At 33.4% G+C, this 13,475-nt stretch overlaps 2 protein-coding genes across 2 annotated transcripts; one reads left to right on the forward strand and one right to left on the reverse strand.

Annotated features, from left to right (window-relative positions):
• Nucleotides 1-894: 894 nt before the first annotated feature.
• LOC107807970 (SUMO-conjugating enzyme SCE1-like) lies at nucleotides 895-4,433 on the forward strand. The gene is made up of 5 exons (XM_016632448.2): nucleotides 895-1,126; nucleotides 1,414-1,497; nucleotides 3,272-3,424; nucleotides 3,531-3,644; nucleotides 4,083-4,433. Exons 1-5 carry the CDS (start codon nucleotides 1,058-1,060, stop codon nucleotides 4,143-4,145), a joined length of 483 nt encoding a protein of 160 aa, XP_016487934.1. The 5' UTR covers nucleotides 895-1,057; the 3' UTR covers nucleotides 4,146-4,433.
• A 4,711-nt stretch (nucleotides 4,434-9,144) lies between these two features.
• Nucleotides 9,145-12,988, reverse strand: LOC107807972 (cysteine-rich receptor-like protein kinase 1). The gene is made up of 6 exons (XM_016632450.1): nucleotides 11,826-12,988; nucleotides 11,246-11,365; nucleotides 10,788-11,138; nucleotides 10,462-10,696; nucleotides 10,130-10,274; nucleotides 9,145-9,943 (listed from the first exon to the last, which is right to left on the reverse strand). Exons 1-6 carry the CDS (start codon nucleotides 12,601-12,603, stop codon nucleotides 9,545-9,547), a joined length of 2,028 nt encoding a protein of 675 aa, XP_016487936.1. The 5' UTR covers nucleotides 12,604-12,988; the 3' UTR covers nucleotides 9,145-9,544.
• Nucleotides 12,989-13,475: the final 487 nt, after the last annotated feature.

Raw genomic sequence — 13,475 nt, forward strand, 5'->3', positions numbered from 1 at the left:
GTTAGATGCTTACTTTCAGAGGCTAAACTTCCAAATACATTTTTGGGCGGAAGCACTTAACACTGTTGCCTATGTTATCAATTTGTCTCCTGCAGTTGCTTTGGATGGTGATGTCCCAGACAGAGTTTGGTTTGCCAAAGATGTTTCTTATAATCACTTGAGAATTTTTAGGTGTAAAGCTTGTGTGCATGTTCCTAAAGATGAGAGATCGAAACTGGATGTCAAAACTAAGTATAGGAGAATTATAATTTTCTTCTACAAAAAGGAAACCCAATTAAGGTAATTATATTGTCTTTTTCTTCAACAAATAGAAAAATCAAATATGATAAGAAAATTACGGCAAACATCTAACAACTCTCAAACCAAACTATTGAAGATATTGACAAAGCCGAGAAAATTGATTTTTACTGTCCTAACAAAATTATTCCAATCCACCTGATTGATGACTGAATGTTTTTTACAATTACTAATATTTTGCCAGTGATGGCAGCGTGGAAGTCAGAAATGGGAGTATCCATTTGTTATCATATTGAATTAGTGAAGCACACATGCGGGTAATTTGTCTTTTTGTGAGGGAAAAATCTTGTACGCGGCTGAAATTTGAATGGTTTAATAAATAGAAACAGAATAAACTAACAACCTTTTGTTCTTTCCAGAATCAGCATTTGTAGTAAAAATTTTAATTTTCAGCTGAAATACATTTTAGAAATTTTTAAAAATTCTAAAAAACTATTTTTTAATTTTTTTATTCAAATCACTCATAAAACTTTCAAAAATAATCTAAACTGAAATTTATATCCAAACACAACTCTAAATTTCAAATACCATTTTCACTCGAAAATTTTTTTGGACCATTTTTTGAAACTTTACAAATCTTATGTCCAAACGCCTACTAAGAGTGCATAAAACCCTTTGGCTTCCCAAGAAATAATACCCTTTGGTTTCCCGTTCCACCCTGGTTTCTTAGAAAAATTAACTTATAACTCAATCTCAAGTTTTAGTTTTCCTAGAAAGAAGGAAAAGCCTTTAGCTTGTGATATTATTGATAGAAGGAAACATGGTTGGCGGAATTGCGCGTGGTCGTCTGGCTGAGGAGAGGAAAGCATGGCGTAAGAATCACCCATATGTGCGTTTCTTAACAGCTTACTTCTGCTTATATAACTTCTTCCTTTTTAAACACCAAAGGTTTGTGGCGTGGTAGCACCTCTCTGTACCTAACCAAAAGTCTTGGGTTCGAGCCTAGCCTGAAATGGAATCACCTTTGGCAGGGTATGTTTTACCCCCAAAGGGGACTTTCTTGCGCGAATCTAAATTATTCAGGCCTCAGGCGGATATCAAACACGGGATGGAAAACTAAAATAAAAGTGTACATTAATGGGGTTTAATTGTTGCTTATGTCAATTTTATTGTTAGGGTTTTGTGGCAAAGCCGGAGACTGGTCCTGATGGCTCTGTCAATTTGATGGTTTGGCATTGTACTATCCCTGGTAAACGTGGGGTAAGTTTCTTCCATTGTTTCTTCACTGCCCCTGTTGTTAAATTTTAAGTAAAGATCAAAAGCCAATGCTACTGGGATTTCTTTTCTTGTCCTATGTTTGTTGTGGACCCAAAATGTATTTATCAAAGGTTGTGCTGGAGGTAAGTACCCAGGTCTCAAGTTCGAGCTTAGGATCCGGTCCCAAGTTCAAGACTGAGAACCCTTGGCAGAAGGGGAAAGGCTAGTATAGCATTTGCTTTAGGCTCCCAAATTTTGTGGTCCAAAAAATTTTAATAGTTAGTTTTCTAATTGTTTTCTCTTAGACAATATCGAAAACAACCTATCTGCCGTTCCAGGGGTAGGGGAAAGGCTACGTACATTTTACTCCCAGACCCCACTTGTGGGAAACTATTGGGTCTGCTGTTGTTGTCATTGTTGTTGTTTTCTCTTAGAAAATATTGAAGTTTGTAAAAAAAAGTACAAAATCTTTATATAAAAGAAAAAGAAAAACTACCAACTTTTAGCAGTAGAAATATTTTATAAATTTATAGTTAAATTTTCATATTAGTAAATAATTTTTTTATAACATCCAAAGTAATATATTGCAAGCACATGACTCAAATCTTTTGTATAACTTAAATTAATATGTACTAATACAAATAATATTACTATATAACATACCCAGTATAAACCCACGTAGTGGGTTCTGGGGAGGGTAGTGTGTACTAGGTGGAGTTAAAATGCTTTATGAATACTACACTATAAACAACAAATATGAGAAAAGACAAAACTAACTTTTGTATATGTGTGGGACATGTATATATATTCTATTAAAAAGGCATAAAGTTCTTGTTAAATTTTAGTTTTAGACCACTAATTTTATTGAGTTGCCTTGTCCTTTTGTAAGGAATGCAAATTCCGATAGAACTCATGGGGTTGAGTCTACTAACAGTTTCAACTAGCTTTGGGCTTAAAGTTTTCACTTTGAGGCTTGGATCTACAAACAGTTTCAACTAGGGCACTGCAACCACCGATACCACGTTTGCTAGCCCTTTATAAGTGACCAATCCAGTTCACCATCCAGCATCCACTTATTGCTTAAGGGATGAACATGCCAACTGGAAACTGAACATGGGGTCTGTTTTTTTTGTGTCAAGAGTAACAATTTTGTACCTGGAGAACTTTTAGGACATTTGGACGAAAGAGAAAGTTTGGCTTCATGGTGTTTGAAATATGTCCTTTTTCTCATTACTTCCAGGTGAAACAGCTGAATGACTGAAATCCACGGGAGCACGAAATCTGCTAAGTATTCATCAATTTGATCAATCTTAGAGGTGTAAATAGTGATGATATGAATGATTGTGTTAAATTTAGACCTGAATCAATTTGCTATTGTTGCGCGATGGACATTCAAGTCCTTGGAGTACACTTAGAATTTTGGGGATACAGAGAATCCCTTGGCAATGATATTTGGATCGAATCAGAGTTCATGTTGTTTGCCCCAAAAAGTAGGACTGAGCAACAGGCCGCGCACAATCTATCCCACATTGCTTGTGAAAATGCGCTCTCTTTCTCTGACTCTTGAGTTACTGAATCATTTGCCTTTTCTTTTCAAGTCTTTTAGTTTCTTTTTTGGAAATTTAGGGATTGGGTTAAAACTAGATATTGTTGGTTTTTCCTGGTACGGCATTTTGCTTGTGTTTACTGTAATTCAAATCCCTTATTTCCCCTCTCTTCACCCTATTCATTCAATTGATTATCAAGAATAATGTTACAAATTTTGCGACTGGCACAGACTGACTGGGAGGGAGGTCACTATCCACTGACGATGCACTTCAGTGAAGACTATCCTAGCCAACCCCCGTTGTGCAAGTTTCCTCAAGGTTTCTTTCATATTAATGTCTATGGTTCAGGAGATGTATGTTTGTCTATCCTCAATCCAAACAATGTAAGTACTTGTTGCTGCCATTGTGTTATTTTGTGTGTTGCTGATTGGTATTTACAGCTTTCAATTGAATCTATGGATTCTTAAAGTCGCAATTACCTTTCTTTAGGGGTGGAGTCCAGCGATTACAGTTAAACAAATTTTGGTGGGTATCCAAGAATTACTCGACGAGCCAAATCCCAGTTCTGCAGCTCAATTCGACTGTAATAAGCTCTTTATGCAGGTATTGTACTTGAGATTGACGTGTATTTGGTCAATTTCCCACAAATTGGCATTTAAATTTTTGACATTCAACACTTTCGCAGATTATTTTCTTATATCTAATCCTTACAATGTTGTCAATTGCCGTATTTGAATCATCTATGCATATTGCCTAGTAACAACCAATTTGTAGGGTACTTGAAATCCATGATACTTGTAATTCTAGCCAATACTTGGTTGTAGAAGGGAAGTGATGATTAAATGGATTCATATTTTAATTTCTAGTGAAAAAAATCCTTAATTTCCCTCTTGCAGTTATGATAAAAATTATGCATTTGGTGATATAATTTTGTATGGAAATAACCTCATAGATTCGAGACAAGAGTGTTCCTAGATTTAGCTGAATTGACCGAATAGATGTGATTGTCATTAAAAATAATGTGGCTATCATTTTTTGCAGGATAAAGCTGAGTACAAGAGACGAGTGAAGGAGCAGGCAAAGAAATATCCAGCTCCACTCTAATATTAGCTATGCTTTTAAACTGTGTATTTAAACTTGACTATGGGTAAACTTTCTCTTAATTCTTAGCAACGTCTCGTTGACACAGTGGTTCTGTGGCTACCGCAGTCGTTCAAATGTGTATGTGGTTGGAGAATGCTCTCCTGTGTGGCTAATTCTGTACTATTTTAAAATTAAATGTTAGTGTTCAGGACCTCAAACTCTAAGGCTCAACATTTGAGAGTTAGTGGCGTTTGGACATAACAAATGTGAAATTCTGGAATAAAAGTGAAAAAGAATTTCAAGCTGAAAGAGTTTGTGTTTGGACATGAACACAATTTGGAATTGTTTTTAAATTTTTGTGAGTGCTTTGAAGCGAAAATTTTAAAACATATTTCTGGAATTTCTGAAATCGAACTTTAAGTGAAAATTTAAAATTTTCATGGACAAATGCTAATTTCGAAAAAAGTGAAAGAAATTTCGAAAAAACTGAATATTTTTTTATGGTAAAACTGGCCCTTAAAATTATGATCAAAATGAAATATGATGTTTATAATTATTTTGCTGAGGACAAGAAGAAGTAAACCTAGCTATATGAAATCTCTAACAAGTGATTTTGTGTAAACACTCGGAATGAGTTGTGACTTAAGATGATGTGATTAGTAACCTTCAAAGTGGATTGTAATTAGGGATTAGTGGACAATTTAAACTTTATCTGTGTTTAGCATGATAAAATTATGTACAGGAAAACAACCGGATTAATTTTTATTTCCAAAATCCCCTATTCAAATGTTACAATAAAAAAAAAATTCAACGTTTACTGAATAAACCATGATATAAATTTTTTATTTTAAGGGTAATAGGCCTTGATTAGTGAGAACCACAGGAACTTGTTATATTTGGAGGCGTACCAGGTGCGAGAAACAGACCGGATAAAAAGTCCCCTATGACCCTTCTTTTAGTGGGCGTTTGGATATAAGAATTGTAAAATTCTGCAAAAGAGTGAATTTCTTTTTCTATTTAAAAATTAGAGTTGTGTTCGGACATAAGTATAATTTTTGGTTGTTTTTGAATTTTTGTGAGTAATTTAAGTGAATTTTGAAAAATAATTTTTTGGAGTTTTTTAAATTTTTGAAAAATTCCAGAATTTATTGAGTGAAAATTGAAAATTTTATGGCAACAATAATTTCGAAAAAAAATAAAAGCTTTTCGCAAAAAATAAAAAAAATTCATGGCCGAACAGCCTCTTAATTAGTGTTATGTACATAATTTTTATGTTGGGCGTTTTCGACATATATTTGATAATATCTCAAAAAGGTAATATTTGAATTTAAGTTGTAAAAAGGTTTTTGGATATATATATATACAAATAATTACGTTTAAGGTATTGAAGCTTTTATTATAACGCCCTACCTAACTACTTAGTAAAACATTGACAAAGCATTTGACTGTTTGTGTCCATATATGTATTGACACGAAGAATTTTATTTTATGTCTCACACAACTGCCATTAGTTGTATGAGATAACTCTCATAGTTTTATGGATTCAGATTTTTATGAACTCAGAAGTATAAGATTGGGGTCCACAAATTTGTGAGACAAAAAGAAAACTCGTACAACTAATGTAAGTTGTATAGACACAAAATAAAATTTGTCATATTGTCACACAAAATTATTGTAAAACAACTTGCTATCATCCATTCGTCCAAATTATGCTACGATGCGAGGTGTTTTCCATAATTGATTTAAAGTGTTTATATACCTTGAACAGAGGGTCTATTGAAAACAACTTATACACCTTCACAAAATAGAAGTAATATTTGAATACACATATATTATTGTTATTGTAACCTTGACCATCACCTCGAATCTTACCAATATGAAGACTCGAAACATTTGTACCCTAGGCTAGCATTTGGGTGGCCAGATTTTGGCCCTCTTTTTATCTATTTCATACAGAGTAATTGATTTAAATTTGATTTACTCTATACTGCTAATTATATCCAAAGAAAGTAAAAGAAAACAATTTCTGCTCTTTGAATCTAGGAAGGTCAAACTTATAGATAATGTGAAACCTTTTAGATCCAGCAAAAACACACCATATAGGTATAGGGTGCTTAATTATTTAAAGCATGATTTCCCTTTGCGCAAAAGATGGCCACTTTGCTCATTATTGTTTAGCAAGCGGATGGAAGATTTTGCACATATATAATATTTTTCAATGAGTAAATCAATTGATACACGAAAAAATTGATACAGTTTGAAGGAAGACGTAAAACTCAAGATTTTAAAACAGTTGATATTAAAGTGTAAAACACAAAGCTATGAATTGACTTACACTTAGGTTGCAAAAGAGATGAACTTCTAATAAAAATCCTCAAGTGAAACACAAAAACTGCTATAAATGGAAAAAAAAAATATCAGAAAAAAAGAAAGAACAAAGGGAGGCGAACTCAATGAGGCTTTTCACTAGGGTTTTATTTGCCTTATATAGAGTATTCTATGATACATGCTTAGGAATAAGGGCAACGGGCAAAACACTCAAATACAAAATATCATAATTCTGGGCAGGCAAGTTGGTCTGCCACAGTATTAAACAAATAGATATATATTAAACTAGAGAGATCTATATCATATATATAATAGTATTGTGTAGTGGACGCTTATTTGTTTTATTCATAAAATAGTACAGGACCATGCATGGTTGGCAGCTGTAATTAATTTACTATATGAGGACCTCCAAAAATAGATACTCTACTATTAAATCTTAGGAAGAATCTGTTTCTATCGATTTTTATGGAAAATTTCGTGAGTTAGGGAATTTAATTGGGGTGCTTCCTTTATAAAGTTTGTAGCATTACCAATTTAGCATTTATATATTCCAAAATAAGACTTCAAGATCAACTCCATTAAGTAGAAACCAATGTTTTAAAAGGTGGGGGCGTGAGGCGAGGCGTTTTACCTTTGACGAGGCGATTTCAAAACGTAAGCCCTGAGTTCTGAGACATGGGGTGTAAGTACCACGGATTTTTAAATTTTACTAATTTCAAGAATTTTAAAATAGTATAAAATAAAAAATAATTATAAAAATTACATTAAAATCATAAAATTATAACAAATAACCTATTTAAAATATTTATAAATTATAATTCAACTATGAATAATACTAAAAGTATGACATATGTCATAATATGCAAATTAGCTGCAACGTCGTTACAACTCAAACATCAAAAGTAATGTATTCGATACGAAATATATATATATATCTTAAGGACTAATGAATCTTGAAAGAATTTCGATATTATAATTTGATATTTTTCTTAAATACTCCTTTTATTTAATATGCTTTCTACTTGAAAGAGAATTAATATAAAAACATAATTCACAATTTCAATATGATTCTCTAGAATAATTTATTTTTAAGTTTCAACAAGTTAATAAAGTGACACATAATTCACCATACAATACCATGATAACTAATTATTCGTAAATAGTTACTAGCTAATACTGAGTTATTAAATTATTAAGTATTGCATGTCGTAAACGTGAAAAAAATAATATTTAGAAAAATAATTATAAAAAATAATGCACTATTATATAGTAAAGACATAAAAAGTTAATAAATAAATACTTTTTAAATGAAAGATTTATTTAAAATTAACTATCATAACAATCTTAGTGGATAACGTACAATAATTTTTATTTTATTTATGATATAAAATACTCTCAACTTAATGATTAAGATTAAGGAAAAAGTAATTTTGAATAGTTAGCGATTTATTAAGAAAATTTGAGGATTTACAAGGTTAGTTACATTTAATTGCATAATGTTCTATTAGGCAAGCCTAGTACGCTGAGCGTTGGGCGTGTCCGGGGCGTAAACCCCGATGACCGAGGCGTAAGTCTCACGGAACTAAGCCCCACACATAAGCTCAGGAGCGTTTTACGAGTGCTCCGTCCCGGGGCGACTCCCAATTCTGCCTTTTAATTTAAAAGGTAGAAACTAACGAGCAATACTTGTGTGTTTGGTAAAAAAATTATTTATCGAGTAAAAATTTTCTTTTATTTACACTAGGCACAACTTTTCTTTTGTATTCAAAAATTTTCTTTTACTGGAGAAAAATGAGTTTTTGAAAAAATAATATGTTTTTAAGTTAAATTGAAAATAAATCAATAGCTTTATCAAATAGTTCTTATCTTTCTTGAGCTACCAAAGATTGGGCTAAGTGCACCAGTAGCCATTTTTACGCCCATTGTTTAAAATATATTCATAATTTATGATGTATTTAAAGATTAGCCAACTCACCCAAATTTCAGGACTAAGTATCCTGAATTTGGACTTCAAGACTTAGTGTCTTGAATGTTTGAGCTGCTAATTTGAAATTCAGGATTAAGTGTCCCGAATTTCTGAACCGCTAATATCAAATTGAGGACATAAGATTCAAACTTCTGGACACAATTTTCAAACTTTAGGAGAGGATGTCCAAGAGTTTAAACCTCAAAATTCAAACTTCTGGATATTGTGTCTCAAAGTTTGAGCGAATTGACTAATTTTTAAATATATTATAAAATATAAATATATTTCAAACAACATATTTAAAAATGGCTACCGGGTGTCATTTCCAACCAAAGGTTCGTTGCTGGTTTTCACAAAAGTCCACCTTATCATATTTGGGGCTTGAGTTTTCTTCATCATCCAATCCAGCTTAAAAAGGTTCTACTATTACTTTGCAAAAGATCTCTTGTATCCATTTTCTCTTTGAATGATGGATTGTCTTCTAGTCCGTATTTGTTTGTATACTCTAATTTTTTTTAGGGAAAATAACATTGTATAGCCGCTATATATATACAATTCTATGCGTTATATACAAAAAGTATATAAATTTTATATATTAATGCGGCTATCAGATGTAAATAGTTTCGTGGGGTAAAAGTGATCTCTTTTCTTATCAGTTGAATGAGATTGGTCGCATATTAAAAGTATATAAACATTCTCTTTTGAATTAAAAAGCTGGAAAACCCCTTTAAATTGCCTCTTTTATGAAGTTGCATAAAGCTAGAGCCCATTAGGACAAGAAGCATGTTTTATGCCTCTACCACACCATGTATTTTCTGTTTGTTGAAAGACAATACTGGTCTGAGTAGCTATCAGCTACTACGACCATTATATCAGGACAAGACTCTGAATTGCATTTTCCAGTACTGGCAATGTACATTCCCATACACAGCTCTATTGATTCAATCTATTTCATCCTCTTGAATTATAGTTACAGTTACACCAATGAAACCAACGACGTGATTTACAAATCACAGCTCTGAATGTTTACATACGCACAAAATAGGGGTTGATTCTAAATCGTTGATCTTGGGTCATTGCCCTGGAGAGGACTAATGTAATTCCATGAATAATGGCAACCAAAATCTCAAGGTATTTTCAGAAGTGTACTGCTTTCACTCGTCGAAAAATCACTTGATTGAGAGCTAGATAGACTAGCAAACTCAGAGGAATGAATAGACATTGCATCAGTAGAATACCATTCTGAGCACAAACTATCTTTAGTTAATGAAGACCTACTTGTTGTATCTGGAGGGGCTAGTAAACTTGAGTTTTGGAATGGAGGTTGCATAGGCACCGGAACTTCAGTTTCTTTGTCTCTTAGGATTCTTACCACTTGAGACATAGATGGTCGCGAAAATCTTCTGGTTTGTGTACACAATAGCCCTAGTTGAAGCACGCGTGATGCCTCCTGTTCTTGAAAATCACTCATCAGCCTGCTGTCGATGGACTCAGTAATCTTATTCAACTTGTAGTTTCTCCACACCTAATACAAGAGGTAAAAACTTATGCTCAGGTAATGACAAAACAATTGCAACAATTAAAGGAGGACAACACGAATTGTGTGACCAACTCGTCTAAAAGCTTAAGCTGTCAGAGAGAGCAGACTTTTAATTATTTAATTATATTATGTCTCCAACACTCATGAAATGAAGATGGATTTGAGACTTACAGATTGTAGAACTGATCCGGAATCACTCACAAAGACATTGTTCTTTATACAACACGCGACCTCTATAGCCACCACGCCAAAGGAATAAACATCTGCTTTCTCTGTTAAACATCCTTGAAGAAGATATTCAGGAGCTAGGTATCCCCTACAGCAAGATTTAATCATATTATCAGCCCTTTAGCATATCTTCAGCTGATTAAGTATTTTTGGATAAGTAATTAATGTATTCAATCTTCTGAAGGGTTCTTTTGAAAAAACAAGTACTAATATTTCTCTTGAAATGTACTCTTGGAGAGACTTGAAACTACGTATTTTGAATACTGATAACTTACAAGGTTCCTGCAACTCCAGTACTGACATGAGTTTTATGGGGAGCAAAACGTCGAGCAAGTCCAAAATCAGCAATTTTTGGGATGAGTAGTTCATCGACCAAAATATTACTGTTTTTAATATCTCTATGGATTATCTTTGCTTTGTTTCCTTCATGCAGATAAGCAAGCCCTTCTGCTATTCCCAATATGACTTGAAACCTCTCCGTCCAGCTCAAAAATTGACGTTTGTTCTTATCTTCAAGAAAAAGCAATCAAATTATCGTATCTGCTCCAAGAAAAGGTAAAATAAAATATAGCTACTTAGGCTAAACATCAAGTATTGTTACCAAAAAGCACTTGATCAAGGTTCTTGTTAGATACAAAATCAAAAACCAGAAGACTCTCTGGTCCTTCTATGCTACAACCCAAGAGTTTCACAACATTCTTGTGTTGAATACCACTGATCAAATTGACCTCGTTAAAGAATTCCTCTGCCCATTGGCGCGTATTGTACAATAATCTTTTTACAGCAACAGTTTTTCCATCAGGAAGAATCCCTTTATATACTGAACCTGATCCCCCTTGGCCCAACTTGTTTAACGGATCAAAACCGCCTGTTGCTTTTTCTAACATTTCGTACTTGAAATTTAGTTTCGATGTCTCAAGAGCCCGTGGAATCTTATGAACCCTCTTTGTACCTATGTATATCACGAATAACCAGAAGATCCATCAGAACATGAACAAACAGAAATTAATAGAGAATTGAAGATTTTGAAGAGAACAGAATGTGAATTAACGAATATACCTCCTTGCTCCTTAGAATATCTTCTATAGCCTAAAAAAGCTCCTAAAATAGCAAATATTCCCAGGATAGTCAATAATACAATCGCTGCAATTATCCACATATTCTTACGCTTCGTTGGTCCTGGGAAAGAAAAATTGAACAAGAGATCAAAAGTAAGCTAGAAATACCCAAATGCCGATTGAATTTGTTAAGAAAATGGACCTTAGTCCTCACTCAACCCAAAAAAGTTAGCTCATAATGTGAGCATTGCCCAAAATCATATAACGAGCCAACAACTCATTCCTTCAACTAATGTCACACTATCAAACACTCCCCAGCACCCCTCAGGACTGGACATTTGGACCATAGACAATATAACGTGGAGCCCCAATGTCAGGTAAACCAAGAATAGGAATGAACCTGACTCTGATACCGTGTTAATAATATGGCCTTTAGGCCTAACTCAAAGCAAAAATCTAGTTCATAATGTAAGGATTACCGAAACCACATAAAGAGACAAACAACTCGTTCCCTCGACTAATGTTTGACAATCTAGCAATTTTTTTATTCTTATGCGACTTGTAATTTTTGTTGTTGTTACCTTTATCAGCAAGGACTAGTGCTCCATCACCGAAGAATTTATTAGAAGAGTATCTCAAATAGCAACCAGCATTCATAGCTTTTCCTTCTGCAGCAGGCAAACATTTTCTTATCATATCTCCAGCATTATTCAGGCACTTAGTACATATTTCCACGTCCAATGAATCCCAACATTGGCCTAATGCATAAACAGCAAGCAGCCCGCTTTTCACAATCGTTGCCCCAAATCCTTTATTTACTATAGACATGCTTGTGACATTCGCAATTGCACGATCCACTCTTGCTGCAAAATCCCTTTTCATATACTGATCATTCGTTATATCCGTCGGAACACCACAAACAAAACTAGAAGAATTCTTCTGCACGCTCTCGTCGAAAAAATCATAATTTTCATATCTGAGAAAACAACCGTCTAGATAAACAGAGCCACCAGGTGCAGGAATGCATGTGTTGAGCTTATCCTTAGCTTCGACGAAACAAAGTTTGCATTCGTCCTGAGAAAGATCGTTATGGCATTTCGCTAATCCATAAATATCAGGTGAAGTAGAGCTCACGGAATATGTTGCTGACTTATTTTCCGAAATGAAATCATTGAGAGTTCCCATGATTTCCATGTATTTTGGGAATAAATCGCTGTTAATTGACACATTTGTACGAGGTTTACAAGAAATATTAGCAACAGAAGTTCTTGGATCACAAAGACAAGGAGAAAACAGAAAAATGAAGAAAATTAAGGAGATGAACGTGACATGTTCAAGGTATCTTGGTGGAAAATGCATTAAATCGAAATAGGAATTGTTATTTTTAATGTATAAAACGAAAGGGATAACGATTGATTTTGACCTAAGTTACTCTATTCCATATGAAATGAAATTGTTACATATGTTCAAATGGTATTTCTGTAACAAATAAACATATTTGGACGGGGCAAGAGAAGGATTGAAAAGATTAAAGTCAATGTGTATGGAAATATCTTAGGGTTGAGTCTTCAATTTTCTCCACCTCTTCTTCTTCTTCTTCTTCCTCTCTCTTTTTATTTTATGCAAATACACATAAAAATGCATAAATGTATTGTAAAATTAAAATTTGCAGAGGAAGAGAGAAGAAAATAAGGGGGCGTGCCCCGTTAGAGGAAACTTGAAAGTAATGTCAATGATTTCGATCCGATTTTAATTTGTTCTTTTTCAAAATAGAGAGTTGAGATAATATAAATGTCTAATAACAATTTCCACGTTCCATCACTACTAATTTGTTCTTAAATCTTAATTAATGGCCGTAATAAAGTCATTTAAGGTGTTGGATTTTGAATATTTTTATGCTTTCTTTTAATCTAAAAATCATTTTGTTCATTTCTATTTAGCTTAAACTATAATCAGGGACAAATCCACCTTTTTCGCATTTGATGAAGCCTTACCGTCGTTTTTATCTCGGATTTTAGACATAATAGTTGAATTTTTATTTATTTGATGCTGACGTGCACCCGTTGCTATAAATAAGTAGTGAGTTGAAACTTGAAACTCATTTAAAATTATGAATCAGCACCCAAAAAGCTATTTGGAGTTTTAAATAGCCAGATTTACAATTGGTCGTTCAAAAATAGTCTAGTTTCAAAAGTAATTGAAATTTAGTCACTTTTCATGTAAAGATAAAT

Source organism: Nicotiana tabacum, chromosome 6 (assembly GCF_000715075.1).
Source record: "Nicotiana tabacum cultivar K326 chromosome 6, ASM71507v2, whole genome shotgun sequence".
Classification (NCBI taxonomy): domain Eukaryota; kingdom Viridiplantae; phylum Streptophyta; class Magnoliopsida; order Solanales; family Solanaceae; genus Nicotiana; species Nicotiana tabacum.

Coding starts and splice junctions, on each gene's coding strand:
- LOC107807970 (XM_016632448.2), top strand. CDS start 1,058: ATGGTTGGCGGAATTGCGCGTGGTCGTCTGGCTGAGGAGAGGAAAGCA. Junction 3,425..3,530: donor CTATCCTCAATCCAAACAAT/GTAAGTACTTGT, acceptor ACCTTTCTTTAG/GGGTGGAGTCCAGCGATTAC. Junction 3,645..4,082: donor GTAATAAGCTCTTTATGCAG/GTATTGTACTTG, acceptor CATTTTTTGCAG/GATAAAGCTGAGTACAAGAG.
- LOC107807972 (XM_016632450.1), bottom strand. CDS start 12,603: ATGCATTTTCCACCAAGATACCTTGAACATGTCACGTTCATCTCCTTA. Junction 11,366..11,825: donor ACTAGTCCTTGCTGATAAAG/GTAACAACAACA, acceptor TTTCTTTCCCAG/GACCAACGAAGCGTAAGAAT. Junction 10,697..10,787: donor CCTTGATCAAGTGCTTTTTG/GTAACAATACTT, acceptor TTTTTCTTGAAG/ATAAGAACAAACGTCAATTT.